The sequence below is a fragment of the Vigna unguiculata genome, chromosome 5 (genome assembly GCF_004118075.2).
Source record: "Vigna unguiculata cultivar IT97K-499-35 chromosome 5, ASM411807v1, whole genome shotgun sequence".
Taxonomy (NCBI): Eukaryota; Viridiplantae; Streptophyta; class Magnoliopsida; order Fabales; family Fabaceae; genus Vigna; species Vigna unguiculata.
The window spans coordinates 15,979,132-15,994,443 of record NC_040283.1 but is presented as its reverse complement, the minus strand read 5'-3'; the positions used below and the strand labels follow the sequence as shown (position 1 = coordinate 15,994,443).

Below are 15,312 nucleotides of genomic sequence, written 5' to 3'. Positions count from 1 at the left end.
TCGACCAGTGACCATTTCCAAATTTAAGTCCAACTTGAGAGACCAAAAACATATTTTTCCCATAATTATATTAGACTAAATGACCTCATCATACTTATGAGATCCTCTAAAAATTAAGGTTTAAAATGAATAGGCAAAAGTATATAGGCTTGTCTAAAACATCTCTCTTCCAAAGGATTTTATCTGTCCTCTCTCTTTCATTCTTTTTTTCACTCAAATCTCATATTCTCCTTTATCAGAGGCTACTTTTGGAATAATTGCGGAGAGTTCTCCAAATCTATCCGATCAAAATCATGACTAGAGTAAGCTTCCTCTCTACCCTTTTTCTAGAATCATTATGTGACCTTGGTCTGTTTAGGGTTTTATAAGTTTTATGTTTACATCTGATTCATTCGGTGCATGTGGATGATTTTCAATGCAGTGTTTCAATCAATGATTTATCTCCTTATGTTGGGTGTAGATAGCTTTCTATGGGTGGGAGAGTGTTGAGAAGCTTAAGAGTTTCTATTCAAGGTGAGAGAAGCTAAACTTTAAGAGTTTCTATTCAAGGTGAGAGAAGCTAAACTTTAGTTCTTGTATGATGATTTTCATTTGGATGTTTGACTGTGGGTTGATACTATATCTTGGTAGCTAATAAAAAAAATCTCTAACTTCATGTTTGGTTATGTATGTATTATAAAATTTTGGGGCTTTCTGTGACATGTAATGTAAATGGGATTAGTTGGCTAATATAGGTTGTTTCAATATGAAATGGGTGATATTGTGATTTATGTGAAGTATGAAATATTGATTTGGATTTTGGTATGGCTGGGATTGTCTGGAAAATTTAGATTTTGAGTCTCTGAATTATGCAGACTCACTAGGCGAGAGGTATTCTTACTAAGTGAGTTCGTGTAATTCAAATTTCTTGAGAGCTTTGGTCGATAGGTGAGTGGGTGCTCGTTGGGCAAGAATTTAAATGATTTTCTCCCAGTACTCATTTCACTGGGCGAGCCAAATGCTCGGCTAGACGAATATTAATTTGATTTCTAAAGAGTTTTGGTGACTAAGTAAGACTGTTTCTGTTGGAGGAATTATTTTTTAATTCGCTCCAATGCTAGACTCGCTGAGCGAGCCATGTAGTTGCTGAGTGAGTAGATCCCCAAGGGCTACTCGCTGAACAAGTGCGTGATCTCATTGAGCGAACCTATTAGATTTTAGATAACTTTTCTATGAAGTAATTCTAGAAATTGAGAAGTAAAAAGGGGATATTGGTTACAATAAGAATATTATTAGGTTAATAAATTATATATGATAATGGAGTGTCGTAATTTGTTGTATGGCCATATCTTTTCTAAGCAAGAAGGATATGGTAATGTTAGTTTAGTGTTATGCATTGACTAGGAACACCTGTAAGATCCGCAGAATTTAATTAATTAATAAATGTGGGTAGATAGTGCATTTATGATATTAAATTCTGTTTTGTATGACGTGTAAAAGTACTAGCTTAAGTGGTTAAGAGTACTTTATTGTGTGAGAGGACTTGGGTTCGAGTCTTAAGTATGCCAATTGTGTGTTGTTTTAGTTAGGATTGTTTTCATAACATGTTGGGTCATACTCCTGATGGTTTAGAATTAATTTGGCTTTGGCATGGTGTGGGTTCGAACCTGGGCGGACTCAAATTTAACTTCTTTTTGCTAAAAAGTTGTGTGGCTGAATATGAATAGGTGAGGAAGATCTTGGCAGAAGGGAGTAGTCAAGAGGGGCTGAAAAAGAAAACAACTAATAATGGGCTTGAATATCAATTAACTCCATCATAAAACCCAATTTCGTTTTTTTGCATTGACCTAGCATTAGGGCCTTTAAAAGGCAAAATTTGAGAGTGGAAAGGGTTTTGAGAGGCTATTTTCAGAGAGCTCTGTGAGGTGCACGAATTCAAGGTAAAATAGAAAATTTTGAGAGAATTAGATAGGGGTAATTGAAGTGGTGATAAGGCAAGCCTTGGTGATCAAAGGAATTTCCCCAATTTCAGAAGTTAAGCAAGGGATTTTTCAGGTTAGGGGAGTTGAACCTCGTAATATTGTAATCTGTTCTGATTGTATGAATTTGATGATTTTCTGCCTTGGATTTTCGGGTTAGTCATGTGATGAATTGGGGGTTGGGTGATTTGACACTATTTGATTGGGATTTCTACCTAATTGCATGAACATGATGGGTATTCTGTATTTGAGGGTGTTGCTGTTGTGCAATTTTGGAGTTATGGGTCTCTAATGTGTCTAAAGTATATTGTTCTGATGGTGCAATGTGATCAAATTGGATTGGTATATTTTGGGAGTGTGTTGGGTTTCTGGTGTAGAATGTATGTGCGTGAATCAGTGCCAGAACCTACAATTCTCGCTCAGGCGAGCTAGGCTCGCCTAGGCGAGACATGCAGGGACTCATAAACCTCCCTGTGCTCGAGCAGCTTGCTCAGGCGAGGAGATTTGCTTTTGGGCGATAGACCAACTCGCTTAGGCGAGTATGACTCGCCCAAGCGAGAATCCGTGGGTGTCTCGAGTGTGTTGGTTGCGCAACTCGCGTAGGCGAGGTTTGTTTCTTAGGCGAAACCGTGTCTCGCTCAGGCGAGAGTCTCTCGCCTAAACGAGAGTTCAAAGAGCATTCTGATGGGAGTTTAACTCGCAGCCCAAGCGAGAGAGGAGAGTCTTGGGCGAAACGTGATTTCGCCCACGCGAGTAGGACTCGCCTAAGCGAGAGTTCGTGGTTGGTTTTGTGAATGGTGCTCGCTCAGGCGAGGTAATCTAGCCTAAGCGAGGTGGACTGGTATACTTAGGCGAGAGATGAAATGTTAAGACCAGGGAGGGTTGGATGATAGGTTTAGGAGCAAAATATTTGCAGTATTGGATTGATTGGAGTTTGAATGATGATGTGGGATCTACAAGGCTCCTAAGATATCTCGATGGTGAGCTTGCTGGTGTTCCATGGGTTGTGACCCGAAACGTATCCTTGAGTTGTGACTTAGGATAGGGATTAAGCACGTGGCACTCCATGGGTTGTGGCCCGGAATGACTTCTCTTGAGTTGTGGCTCGAGATAGCGGATGAACACGAGGAACCTTGAGTTGTGGCTCGGGTTGGCGAGTGTGTCAGTGTGAGTGTGCTGGTTGTTGCCAGTACGGATGGGTCCAGATGGATTGCCCTTCTCAGTGAGTCACTGACGAGTTTGGTAGTCCTGGGACGTTGCAGACTATGTTCGTATTTGGGAACTCCACCTGACGTTACGGTGTGTGATCCGTAGCATGGTTTCCGCACGTGCTCTATCGGTTGTGGCTGATAAGTGTGGCAACAAGGCGCTTTGAGATACTTAATAGGAGATGTAGAAGACTGCTAACATGGTTATGGCCATGTGAAAGGACTGGAACGAGGTTCCCTTATATACTTTACTATACATGATGGTGGCCATGTGGTGGGAAGGTAACGAGTCTTCCACGAGATGTATCGATGTACATGGTAGTGGCCATGTGATGGGAATGGAGCAAGCGTCGTGGGAAATGAAAGGATACATATATGGTTGTGGCCATATGGTATAAAGGAAGAGTTGTGTTCTTGATATAATGTTTATCTATTATACATGTATATGTGTGTTTGGTACATTTTTATGTGTTCTTCTATTAGCTCACCCTATCTGCTTGTGTTTGGCGATGATCGTGTACGCAGTACACGTGAGCAGGTGATGATGCAGGTGGAGCTGGTGAGGCTTAGCTGCGGAGAGTGGATGATCATGGAATTTTATTACTATGTTTTCTTGGTTTTGGATTTTTAAATGATATGTAAACTTTTGAGAGATTCTGGAACATTATTTCACGTTATAAACTATGAGACAATGTTTATTATACGATGTTAAAAGTTTTAAATTTCCCTGTGTTTTGGGAAATGAGGTATTATTAATTATTGTGTAATTAATTCTTTATTTTATTTTATTAAATTCGTAATATCCTAACGGGATCTTACGACACCCTTTGAAGTCATCCCTACAATCTACCACACTCATATACTCATGTAAGGGATGAGATTTAGGTGGTAGAGAGCGAATGAGGTTCCTTTAGCTTGTTCTAAGGTTGGGGACCTCTTTTTTTTTTTTATTTTAACCTATAGAGAATTTACCTTGTCACGAGGAGGGAAAACTAAGTACTACTACTAGTTTGTAACACTTGAGATTTTAAGGATTCAAATATATTTTGGGTGGTAGGTGCAAGGCTTCTGAAGTTTGAGTCAATGCATAAATTCGGATAAACTTAGTCTAGAATTATCTATTTATGAAAGTAATTTAAATTGTAGCGTGTGTGCTTGATTGTATTGTGTTTGAATTCATTTGTTAGTGTGATTTTCCAAACTTTTCATTAGCTTACCCTCCTTGTGTGCTGGTTGTTGTGTCTCTTTTGTAATGATTACTTCAATGCATGAGCAAATTGGGTTGCAGGTGGTGATGAGACTCATCAATAACCTAAGGGTTGTTCTTGGAGTTCTTTTTGAAATGTATATATATATATATATATATATATATATATATATATATATATATATATATATATATATATATATATATATATATATATATATATAATGTAGTTATTAGTCTCTTGAAGAGTATTTTGGAAGACTTTGGAAGCCTGTGTATTTTGAAAAACTTTACTTATTAAAGGACTATAACTACATTATTATATTGTGTTTATGTATGCCTTTTATTAACCATATGACTAAGTACTGCTTAATACTAAATTGTAGAAAGTCAAGGTAGTAGTACAATCTATTTTCTTGGGTTGTTACATTTTGATATCAGAGTAGTTTTGTTCTTTGGTGATATGCGTGTTTTAGGTCTATTGTGCTTAAATTGCAAGTGTTTAGTGGTTTGAAGTGTGATAAATAAAATAGTATGATAAACTATGACTAATATGTCTTTCACAATGCAAACTAAGAGTGATTGCAAGTAGGCCTCCTACCCTTTCGCCTTTTCCTTCTTCAGACGTGGATAGTGTGAGGAGGGGATTGAGACCATGGTTATTGCTTTGCAGCAACAAAGTGCATCCATGGTGTAACAACATCACGCTTTCTTCAATAGATGGAAAGTACGAGGTTGGCAATAGAGGCCTCTCAATAGGAACATATTGTTGCTCTGCAACAGTTAAAGGCTAACATGGCCACGATTGGGCTTCTCAACCACATAATTCTCAAACTGTTGAGTGGAGTTTAGAGGATTTTCTGAAGCATAGTCTAAGGAGGTTTGATAGGAAAACAAGCCTTGATGAAGTAGGTCAATGTATGAATGATCTGGAGTGAGTCTTTGATGCTAAAGGTTCCTAAAGGAGAGTAAGCTTGCTTACACCGTGTATATGCTATCAGGAGAGTCAGAGCATTGGTGGACCATTATGAAGCTAATCATTGAGGGAAAATGGGAGGTTATCTCTTAAAAGAATATCAAGTTCTTTGAGGAGTATTTTTCTGAGAGTGTGAGGAACTCTAAGGAGGTGAAGTTCTTACAGCTGGAGAAGGGAGATATGTTCGTGGCTAAGTATACTGAAATGTTCAAATACCTCACTCGTTTCTATACCCTAACAACAAATGAAAGATGGAGGTGTCAGAAGTTTAAAAATGGGTTAAAGCATGAAATTGGGGAGCTTGTGGTACCTTTGTCTATTAGAGACTTCCCTACTCTAATAGAAAAGGTAAGGGTATTGGAGAAACTAAAGAATGAAGGTCATGTACAAAAGTTATAGATGGGTGAATTGTCTATGTGTAAGCCCAAGCATGAAGAGAAGAAAAAGCAATACTCCAGGTCGCAAAATCAGAAGAGTGGAAATTTTTATATTATTATTATTATTATTTTTTATTTTGTTTTGTTTATTGATTATATTAAATTTTTATATTTTTCAGTTTTTGTTATTTAATTTTTTTAACAAGTTATATGATTATTAATTTGTCACTATCATTTTGTTTGTATTTACGTATTAAAAAAAATATTAACTTTGTAGTTAGTATAAATATAAAATAAAAATTGATTTTTATTACTTTTATTGAATTTGTGTAGAATAATAAGAAAACGTGATTTACATGGGATAAAAAATAATACTTAGTCTCTACAAAAAATAATATAGAAATCATTATAGAACATGATGACTCTATAATTTAATATGTTTCTAATTAAAATAATAAAAATTTATTTTTCATTTATATGTATAAAAATAAAATTTATATTAACATTTTACTAATAATCAAAGTTGATATTTGCATTTTGATATTAAGAATATTAAGTGGTAAAAAAGTCATCAATATACTTATAAAATACTTTATCATGAAATAGTAATGAGTTATTCAATTATCAGAAATAATCTTATCTAAACTTATTTAATATTAAATGTTACATGAATTAATCATGATTAGTTAATAATCTTTACTAAAACAAAAAAATATATATAGAAAAGTATGTAATTACTTAATCATTTTTTTTTTGTAGAAAAAAGGTATTTTTGATGGCGAGATTTATTAGTGAATTAAAAATAAAAATAAAAAATCACACATATCAGTGAACAGTTAAAATATATAATATTTTGAGAATTATACTAATTAATGAACACATATTTTGTGAAATTTGTTATATAATATGTAATATTTCTCTGAAAAAAAATTAACGAACTAATCCGGACATATTGTGTGAAATTTGTTAAATTTATTTGTTCTTCCTTCTCATTAACAAATTTGTTAACAAACACATCAACACAAAATTTAAAATACGCCGTACTCAAATAATTCATTATTAGTTTTCGCTGTTGTAACTTCTTATATAAACTAAAATTTAGTAATCAAATCAAACAAAAAAGAAAATAAGATAAATAATTTTTCTTTTTATAAGTAATGCGAAGACTTGTATGATGAAGTGAAGATTGTGTGGAGGTAGATTGGTAGAAAGGTTGAAACGATATTTAGAAATAGAAAGTGTTGAATTTTCTAAGTCTACATTTGGGTTGAAGGTTTTGACGATGATTGAGTGAAGTATGAGTGTGTAAATGGGTGAGAATAGAAAGGTGGAGTGAAGTCCGCAAAAAACACCAGAAAAACAGCCGCTATAGTACAAACAAACACAGTGAATTATTGTACAATTATAGAAATAGATAGGTAATAGAGAGGAGGGCAATATGGGAAACAAGATGTCTCAAACGTAACTAACCTCAGTGGTATTTGTTGGCTCTTTAAAGGGTAACATTGACATTGAACGCTATTAAAGTAGAGAGAGAGCAGCTATTAGTTACGTTCTCATTCTATTTTTTCAACCCTCTCTTTCTCTTTCTCTTTCTACAAAGACTTTCTCTGTCCACAACCATCATACCATTACACCTTACCTTACCACCCCTTCCTTCCACCACCCTTTTCTCTCTTTTATACAAAGAGAGAAAGAGTGAGAAAAACAAAAACAAAAACAAAAGGTGGTAGATGCATGAGCCACAACACAACACAACTCACATTATCTCATACCACACTCACCACCTTCTCTTCCCCAAAATTCTCATAATTCTACCTCTTCTCTTACCTTTTGCCTTCAGATTTCTCACCACTTCTCTTCTCTCCTACCACCTTATCCCACCCTTTTCACTTTTTTTATTTTCAGGTATATTTCCCAACAACAATGGCTTCTTTTTCCTTCCTTTTTCTCTCTATTTTTTTTTTGTCTCTTATGTTTTTTGTCTTTCTGGAGGCTATTTTCCTTTTTCACTTCTTTCTTTCCTCCTTGGTGTGTGATGAGATTTCTGGTCATGGGCATTTTGAGTTGACTGCTCAAGAGCCTAAAGACTTGGTCTTTCTCTTGTTGGCTTTTCTGGGTGTCTTCAATTTTCTGTTGAATGTGTTATTTGGTTTCTGTTTGTGTGAGGTCAAATGGGTCTGTCTTTGCTGTTACCGTCCCCCTTCCAAGAAAGGTGGTAGGTTGATGGGGTTGACTTCAACCTAGACAGAAAGACTTGGCTCATGTGCGTGATTTTTGTTTCCAAAATTGGATTCCATATAATGTTGTTCGAGTTTTCCTTAGAAAAACCATGATATTATCAACTTTGTTTTCAAAAAAAAAAATTTTTTTTTTCTTTGAAAATAGTTTTCACCTTTCATTTTTGAAGGGGTTGGTGATACTTCCTGTGGTGATCAAATTGGATTGCTGATTTGAGCAATTGTTTACCGAGTTTGTTTTGGAGTGGTTGGAATTGTATTATGATCAATATTTCTCTGCATTTGTGTGTTTGTTTATGGAAGTTTTGCTACATGAAGCAGAGGATCACTTTGTCTGCACTGCTTAAAAGTCAAAGCAGGATGATTTGCTAAATCTTGTTTTGTTGGGATCTAGTTCTGAATGTGTAATCCCGTGTTTTCCCTTCTTTACTTTTCACTTCTGATCATTTTTTATCTATTTTTGGTCCCAGAACTTGGAAGAGACCATTTCTTTTTGTGGCATAAATAGTCATGTGCATCTTCTAAGACACCTTTTGTCTTTTACTCATTGGCTGCAAAATTATTTTCTTGTAGACTTGATAGTAAATTTTTGAATCTCTGACATGACATTATTTGGTTTTACAACATGAAACTGATCTTGGAACTTTCTTCTTTCCTTGTAGGTCTATCTTTCATTTTCATCTGCCTGAAACATTCTATTTGTGGTGCTCACTCCCCAGCTGAATTTGAGGAAAAAGTTGGTATTATACGAAATTAATCACTGTGATTTGATGACTTGGTAAGAAAACTTAAATTAGCTATGGTGAGCTTGAGAAGGCGCAGACTCTTGGGACTATGTTCAGGTAAAGAGTTGGTAAACATGTTTATCTCAATTGTTGCAGAATACTTTTATGAATTGTATCTTAAACTTAACTGACATTGTTTCAAATATATGTTTTCTATTGCAGGAAACAGTTCCTTTGTCACTCCACTCCCTCTGTATTGTGAGAATTTGTCTAGTCTTGAAAATTCAACCCAGCAAGCTAAACCCAAGAGTGAGCAGCCTGTGCTTTCTGATGATGCAAGCAACCTGGACAGTGTATGGACAACATTACTAATGATTGATGATTATATACACACTTTTTTTAAACTTCAATTTGTTCTTTCTGTAAGTGTACTTCAGGATTTTTGACTTGGTATCTGTTTAGGACATCTTTAATTTAGGACATCTTTAATTTTGAAGTCCATTTCAACTAGCTACATATCAGATCGTTCAAACCTTTATTTTAATTTTTGTTACAATGCTTTCAATTAAAAAATTCAGGTGAGGAAGAAAGTTTGGTATCTGTTATGCATTCTCTATCTTTATTTGAACTTGTTTACATAAAGGAGAATTCAACCAATGAGAATTACTCAAAATGATTTCAAGAGTACCAGCTTTCAAAAAATGATTCATTCTGAATCTCTGGTCATTAGCATTCATCTTTACAACATGGGTATGTCTAATGTTAAGTGGTTGGTTGGACAACTCCCTTATTTTATTTTTTTTCTTTCTTCTCAGTCATTTTGGGTAATTGGTTGGATAAATTTGGTGGTCCAACTATCCAAATTTATTTTTATAGACTTTACTAAATAAAGCAAAAAGGCCATTGGTAACATTTCATCTTGTTTAAATCTTCCTTTTATTTGGAATGTCTTAATTTTAATCTCTGCACATTTAAAGACTAATACTCCTGCACAATTTGCAAGTCTGCCTTTTATCTGAATATTTCTAGAAGTTTTATCTATTTGAATTTAGTTTTTGCCTTCTGTCAATCTTTCAAAATGTGCTTGTCTAAACCTAATATGAAAAATTCATACTTAGTAATTATTGGACTTAATTAATCATTCACTATGGGTGTGATAACTTCCACACCAGAGACACATCCTACCCGGTTATTAGGTAAAAGTTGTCTCTATGTTATAATGCCTACACCAGACCGAACTGTCTTGTGATGTTTAGAGTTTTAAGCAGCATTATGTGACATTCAACATTGGAGCTTTATGTGATCATCATCCATACTCTTTTTGTGTGTTCTCCAATTTGGTGAATAGGTTAGAAGTTTTTTATTATTGATTTTTTGATTCCTCTTGTTTATTATCTTCCAATCTTTTCAGTTTTTCACTTCATCTCTGAGCATTGATTCTGTCTTTTTGGGTAAAGCCAGTTTGGGAGTCAGTTGCTCCCTCCAAGGTCAAATCCTTTGCTTGCATTGCTGTTCTAAACCATATCAATATCAGTGATATATTTCAAATTCAAAAAAGCTCTCAAGTTGTCTCATAGTGATTGTGTCTGAAAATGATTTTCATTTGTTTTTGCACTGTTCAGCATTTTCCCTTCTCTGGAATAACTTGTTTGGTGTTGATGGGTTTTCTCCTGGATCATAAAAGTACTTCTGTTAATTTTAGAGGACTCAAAACCAATAGTGATTTTCTAAGGCTTCAGAATTGTTATCAAATTGTGGTTATGTGGTGTATATAGTTAGAAACAACATTTTTACTGGACTATTGTTTTCTCCTGAGTTCCTTTGTGACTAACTAGTTCACTTGGATTCTATGTGGTGTTTTTCTAATGGTCTTCTTAGGGATTGTCTTTGTTAGATGTACAGATAGATCGACATGCATTACATGTTTTATGTTCAAAGCTGTTTTGTTTCCTTTCTAGTCATCCTGCATTTGCATCTTTTTTTTTTATTTGTTGTTTATTAAAACAAAAGGACACAGATGCTAGTACCTACTTGGCCCATATGTTATCTATTGGATGAAATGGTATGTTGGCGTGCAAGTGTAAGTAATAAGTCCCATATCGAAAGAGATGAATATGTTGAGAAACAAATTAGCGAGACAAAGATCAACAAATTGGGCTGTGATTTTTTTGTCTGTTCAGAAATGTTCACTGGAGCATCCATACTTTCCAATACAAAAACATAATCATTCCCATTTCTCATTGTATAGTTGTTCATGTATTGATATGCTTTTGAATGGATCTACACCAGCCACCTCTACTGTGAAGTCTTATCCTATCCTATTTTGTGGGGGAGGGTTAATTGGTTGATGCCTCATAACTCTTTATCTTTTAATGCCAAAATTAAGGATTTTTACTTCGATTACCATTTACATTTTGATGAATTAGTACTTATGGAATAGATGTTTACTAAGTTGATATGATTAGAAAGTTAGGTCCATGGTATGTTATGTGTTATTTAAATCTTGACAGCCAAAAGCTTAAACTAACCTGTTTTATCTTAACCAGAACACTGCTGTGCTAGAAGAACCAGGATCATCAAATGTGTCTGGTTCAAGCTCATCCAAAGAACAACTTATTCAACCAATCACTGGTTTGTCAATTTAACAGGCCAATTCTTTTCTGTTTTCTTTTAATCTATGGTTTAGTTTATTATAATGACTTATCTTACCTAGTAAAAGGATATTTCTTTTAAGATATGTATGTAATTATTAAATTTAGAATGAGTTTATTGTTAATTAGAAGTCAATTCTCAAGTTTGGATCCCATTGAAAAAGTGGAATTTTTAAATTGTTTTATCATTCAAATTTCTTGTTTGAAACACAAGAGATGAACTAAAGAGGGGGAAATGTCAATGTCAACAAATGAAGCTAAAGTCAAATCACATTCAATTCCAAACAAATTTGAATTGATTTCTACTTTTAAACTACTTAGATAAATTTGTATTTTTAACATCACATTAAATACGCCTAAATATTTTACTCCTAATATGCTATTATAATATCGGTCTTTTAGATTTTTTTATTAATTTCTTGCGTTATTTATCATCATTTTCAGAATTTCATAACATAACAACCCTCACTGGAATTATGCATCAAAAAAGAGTTGACATAATGATAATTAAACTCACATCACATGACTTGAAGATAAGGTGTAATAAAGGAGTTTGGTTTGTAGTAAAATTATAAAGTGTCTTAATTGAACCACTTTGTGGGAGCTTGATTTCAGATCAAAGTTATCTACAAACAGTGTCTATATTTTATTGAAAACCTTAACATGGTACATGGAGAAGGGTCTATTTGGTAGTTAAAAACTGCATTCAGAGAATACACATGATCAGTGAGAAGAAATTTTGCTATTATTTTCGTAATGTGTCATGTGTGTTCTATTTCCTTATCCGGTACATTTGTTCCACTTGCTAGTATGATTATATATATCTTGAGGAAAAATACCTAATTTTGTCTTATGGTATAAATGTTTAAATGTTTCTATACACTTTGAGTGAATGTCTGAATATGCTTATTTGGTCATAGTTAAATGGCCATCAACATTGCTTCATTAATTACATTGGGTACATTATTATCTTCACTGGAATGCAATTGTTTGGTATATCATTTACTCAAATTTAGCAATGAGAACCAGTAATAAAAAATGAGTGATGAATCCTCTGACTACCAGTTATGTAGCCTGGGACTTTGTGCTCACTGTGTTTTTGTGACATCAACTGTATTAATTCAAGGAATGCAATTTTCATGGATAACCCATTATCCTTGCTATCATGCAGTACATGATGGTTAAATGAGAAGAAAAAAACTGAACGTAAAGATATTTATGGCGAAAATTTAGTTTAATTGTGAGAATACTAAGTTAACATAGACATATTTTCAGCCTAGTTAGTTTGAGAAAACATCTTGTGTTTGCATTTTTTGTTTTTAGTCATGATTACAAAAGTGCTGCATTGTTTTCACTACTTTATTTCAAAGTTTTGTATTGGAATTGGAAATGATGAAAATATCACGATGCTAAGATTTGTGTTGGAATCAGAAATCATGAAAATAACACATTGCTTTCCTGGAGAAATATTTGAAAGCAATAACTAAAGTGAAAAGATGGTGATATTTGTGTAATTATTAGTGAAAACAGGAAATGGAAATAGAAAACATTGCCTTGAAATTGAACAACTTTGTTTAGGGTAGCATTTTGTTTATGCCTGTATTGTCTGTAACCTTCTTTACCTGTATTTAGCAGGACCTCCTATTAAACGCAGAAAGCGACACAGAAGAAAGAATTTGCACAATCAAGAACCATGCTTAATGAGAGGTGTATACTTCAAAAATATGAAGTGGCAAGCCGCTATCAAGGTGGACAAGAAACAGATCCATCTAGGGACTGTTGGATCACAAGAAGAAGCTGCTCGCTTATATGATAGGTAGTATCTTGAATTATACAAATTATTACCATCACTAATTCCTTTGGATGCTTCAATGTTATAGTGAGAATATGCAAGCCTTTCAGTTGTAATTGATAACCTGGCAGTGGTTCTGTTCTCATTGTTAGAGCATGTGCTTTTCACTCTCTACTCCTTATTCCTTCCCTTTTCCATATCCTAACATGATTTCTTTCCCACTTATAATCATATTAGTTACAACAATTGAACTAAATTGAATTCTGTAGCTGAAAGAGAAAGCAGACCTACTTTGAATCTAAGTACATTATTTTGTACAGAATGTTAGGTTTGATATAAGAGAGTTCAGATTCTATGTTGAGTTTTTGGTATTGTCCCTCTACTGAGCTTTCAAAATGCACTAAAGTTGGCATATTAAAATGGTTTTTAATATATTTTAAAATTTCAAAATCAGTGTTCATCAATATATTTTGAAGACTCAACAGAGGGATAACATCGAAAACTCAACAGAGAATCCAAATTTGAGATAAGAACACTGTCTCTGGACAAACATTCCTCAGTTTTCCAGTGTTAGATAATTTGAAGAAATCTTTAATTTTAGTTATTGGATAGTAGGGAAGCTACTTATGAGATTGAGTGTTGATTGATATATGTAAAGGCTTGGTGGTAGCGTTTGTAGTTCGTGTTATGTATGCAGTCTAGCTACCATAAACCATTGTTAATGCTCAAACAAAGTAGTTAGTATTTGAATGACAGCATGAAAAGGAGGAAGATTCAACAGTTTAATGGTAAAGTTTTCATTTTCTCCTTATCTATCTGTAGGGCTGCTTTCATGTGTGGTAGAGAGCCGAATTTCGAGCTCCTCGAGGAGGAGAAGCGCGAACTTAGTAAATTTAAATGGGATGAATTCTTGGCAATGACTCGACAAGCCATCACACGCAAAAGTAATCTCTCTTCTGATCAACTTCATGTTCTAGATTTGTTCTTCCTCAGATTTTAACAGTTGCAGAACTTTTTCTTTTTTTTTGTAGAACACAAGAGAAGGCTTAGTCCTGGACCAGGTAATAGTCATGATATGCTTCCACTGCCCAAAGATGATTGGGACAGTAAGCAAGGAGTGAGTGAAGATGCAGAATAGGAAACTTGTATGTCTTGAAAGTTATGATTATGGAATAACCTAAGAGTGAAGATGAAAAACCTCTAGTCTTCACACTTCAACTCTACATCATGCTAGATCCATTTTTATTGTAGAAAATTGCTGCTTTATATCAGACCTTGATGGCATTGATCATCCTTCATTTATGCCAATTACTACACCTTAACCCAATAAACAGTTCATCCAATGTTATTAGAATGTGACAACTACCAACTGTTGAACTCTATCAGTCCATCAAACTAGTGCAAAGCCATTTTCTTCTTCTTCTTCTTCTTCTTCTTCCACTTGGTGGGAATAAATCTGCTGCTCTTTGTTTCTACTGGTAAGGATTTATGCCTAAATGAATCTTTCTCAAACACTTCATTGAACTGTTCTTTAACATTCACCATATTTTGTAATGTTTAAATGATTAGTATACAAACACTCCCATGGTGTAGCACATTTCTGATTCAATGTTTTTGCATGGTTCACATGGTATCGTTAAACTTTATTGAAATATCCTCTGAATCTGTCTTAGCTTTCTTTGCAAATGTCTAAACCACATGATTTTCTATTACTTTTTCTTTGATTGGTGTCGTAAGTAATATCTTTTCATATATAATCAAGTTATATTGTATCTATTCTTGTATGATCACACATTTATTTTTATATTTTCATTTTTTTTCTCTTGTTTTCTCTTCTAACATTTACTATGATTTTATAGAGTACTTGGTTATAATACAGCAAACCTTCTTATCTTTCCATTTTTTTAAACACAATTTACATGATTTTTGTTTTTATTAAATTCTGTCATTTTGTATTATTGAGTACGTATTCTTGTACCTAACAACCTTAGGTATGATATATTTTTCAACTTTTACCTTCAAACTCATTTTTCTCGTTTTTCTTGTTAGGATTAATAACATATTTTATTCCTATATTTGTAGTATTGATTTAATGTTTTTTTTAGTCTCAATATTTTTTTCTTAAGAAGATTCAATGTGATTCTCTTTATCTTGAAATTGGACAATAAACACGGAAAA

The 15,312-nt window shown here is 33.9% G+C and overlaps 1 protein-coding gene across 2 annotated transcripts; it reads left to right on the top strand.

Moving 5' to 3' along the window:
* The first annotated feature begins 7,278 nt into the window (after positions 1-7,278).
* Positions 7,279-14,707, top strand: LOC114186300 (ethylene-responsive transcription factor-like protein At4g13040). 2 transcript variants are annotated; one of them, XM_028074356.1, is made up of 7 exons: positions 7,279-7,634; positions 8,629-8,808; positions 8,914-9,044; positions 11,238-11,322; positions 12,975-13,158; positions 13,957-14,078; positions 14,166-14,707. In XM_028074356.1, the coding sequence occupies exons 2-7, from the start codon at positions 8,766-8,768 to the stop codon at positions 14,270-14,272; spliced, it is 672 nt and encodes a 223-aa protein (XP_027930157.1). In that variant the 5' UTR covers positions 7,279-7,634; positions 8,629-8,765; the 3' UTR covers positions 14,273-14,707. The 2 variants fall into 2 exon arrangements, with proteins under 2 accessions (XP_027930157.1, XP_027930158.1); XM_028074357.1 differs by having other exon boundaries at positions 7,281-7,634; positions 12,978-13,158; positions 14,166-14,503.
* The last annotated feature ends 605 nt before the right edge of the window (positions 14,708-15,312 follow it).

What these genes read in the sequence shown, in the direction of transcription:
- LOC114186300 (XM_028074356.1), top strand. Translation starts at nt 8,766, where the DNA reads ATGGTGAGCTTGAGAAGGCGCAGACTCTTGGGACTATGTTCAG. An exon ending in ACTTATTCAACCAATCACTG is followed by an intron (nt 11,323 to 12,974) that starts GTTTGTCAATTT and finishes ACCTGTATTTAG; the next exon opens with CAGGACCTCCTATTAAACGC. An exon ending in GCTGCTCGCTTATATGATAG is followed by an intron (nt 13,159 to 13,956) that starts GTAGTATCTTGA and finishes ATCTATCTGTAG; the next exon opens with GGCTGCTTTCATGTGTGGTA.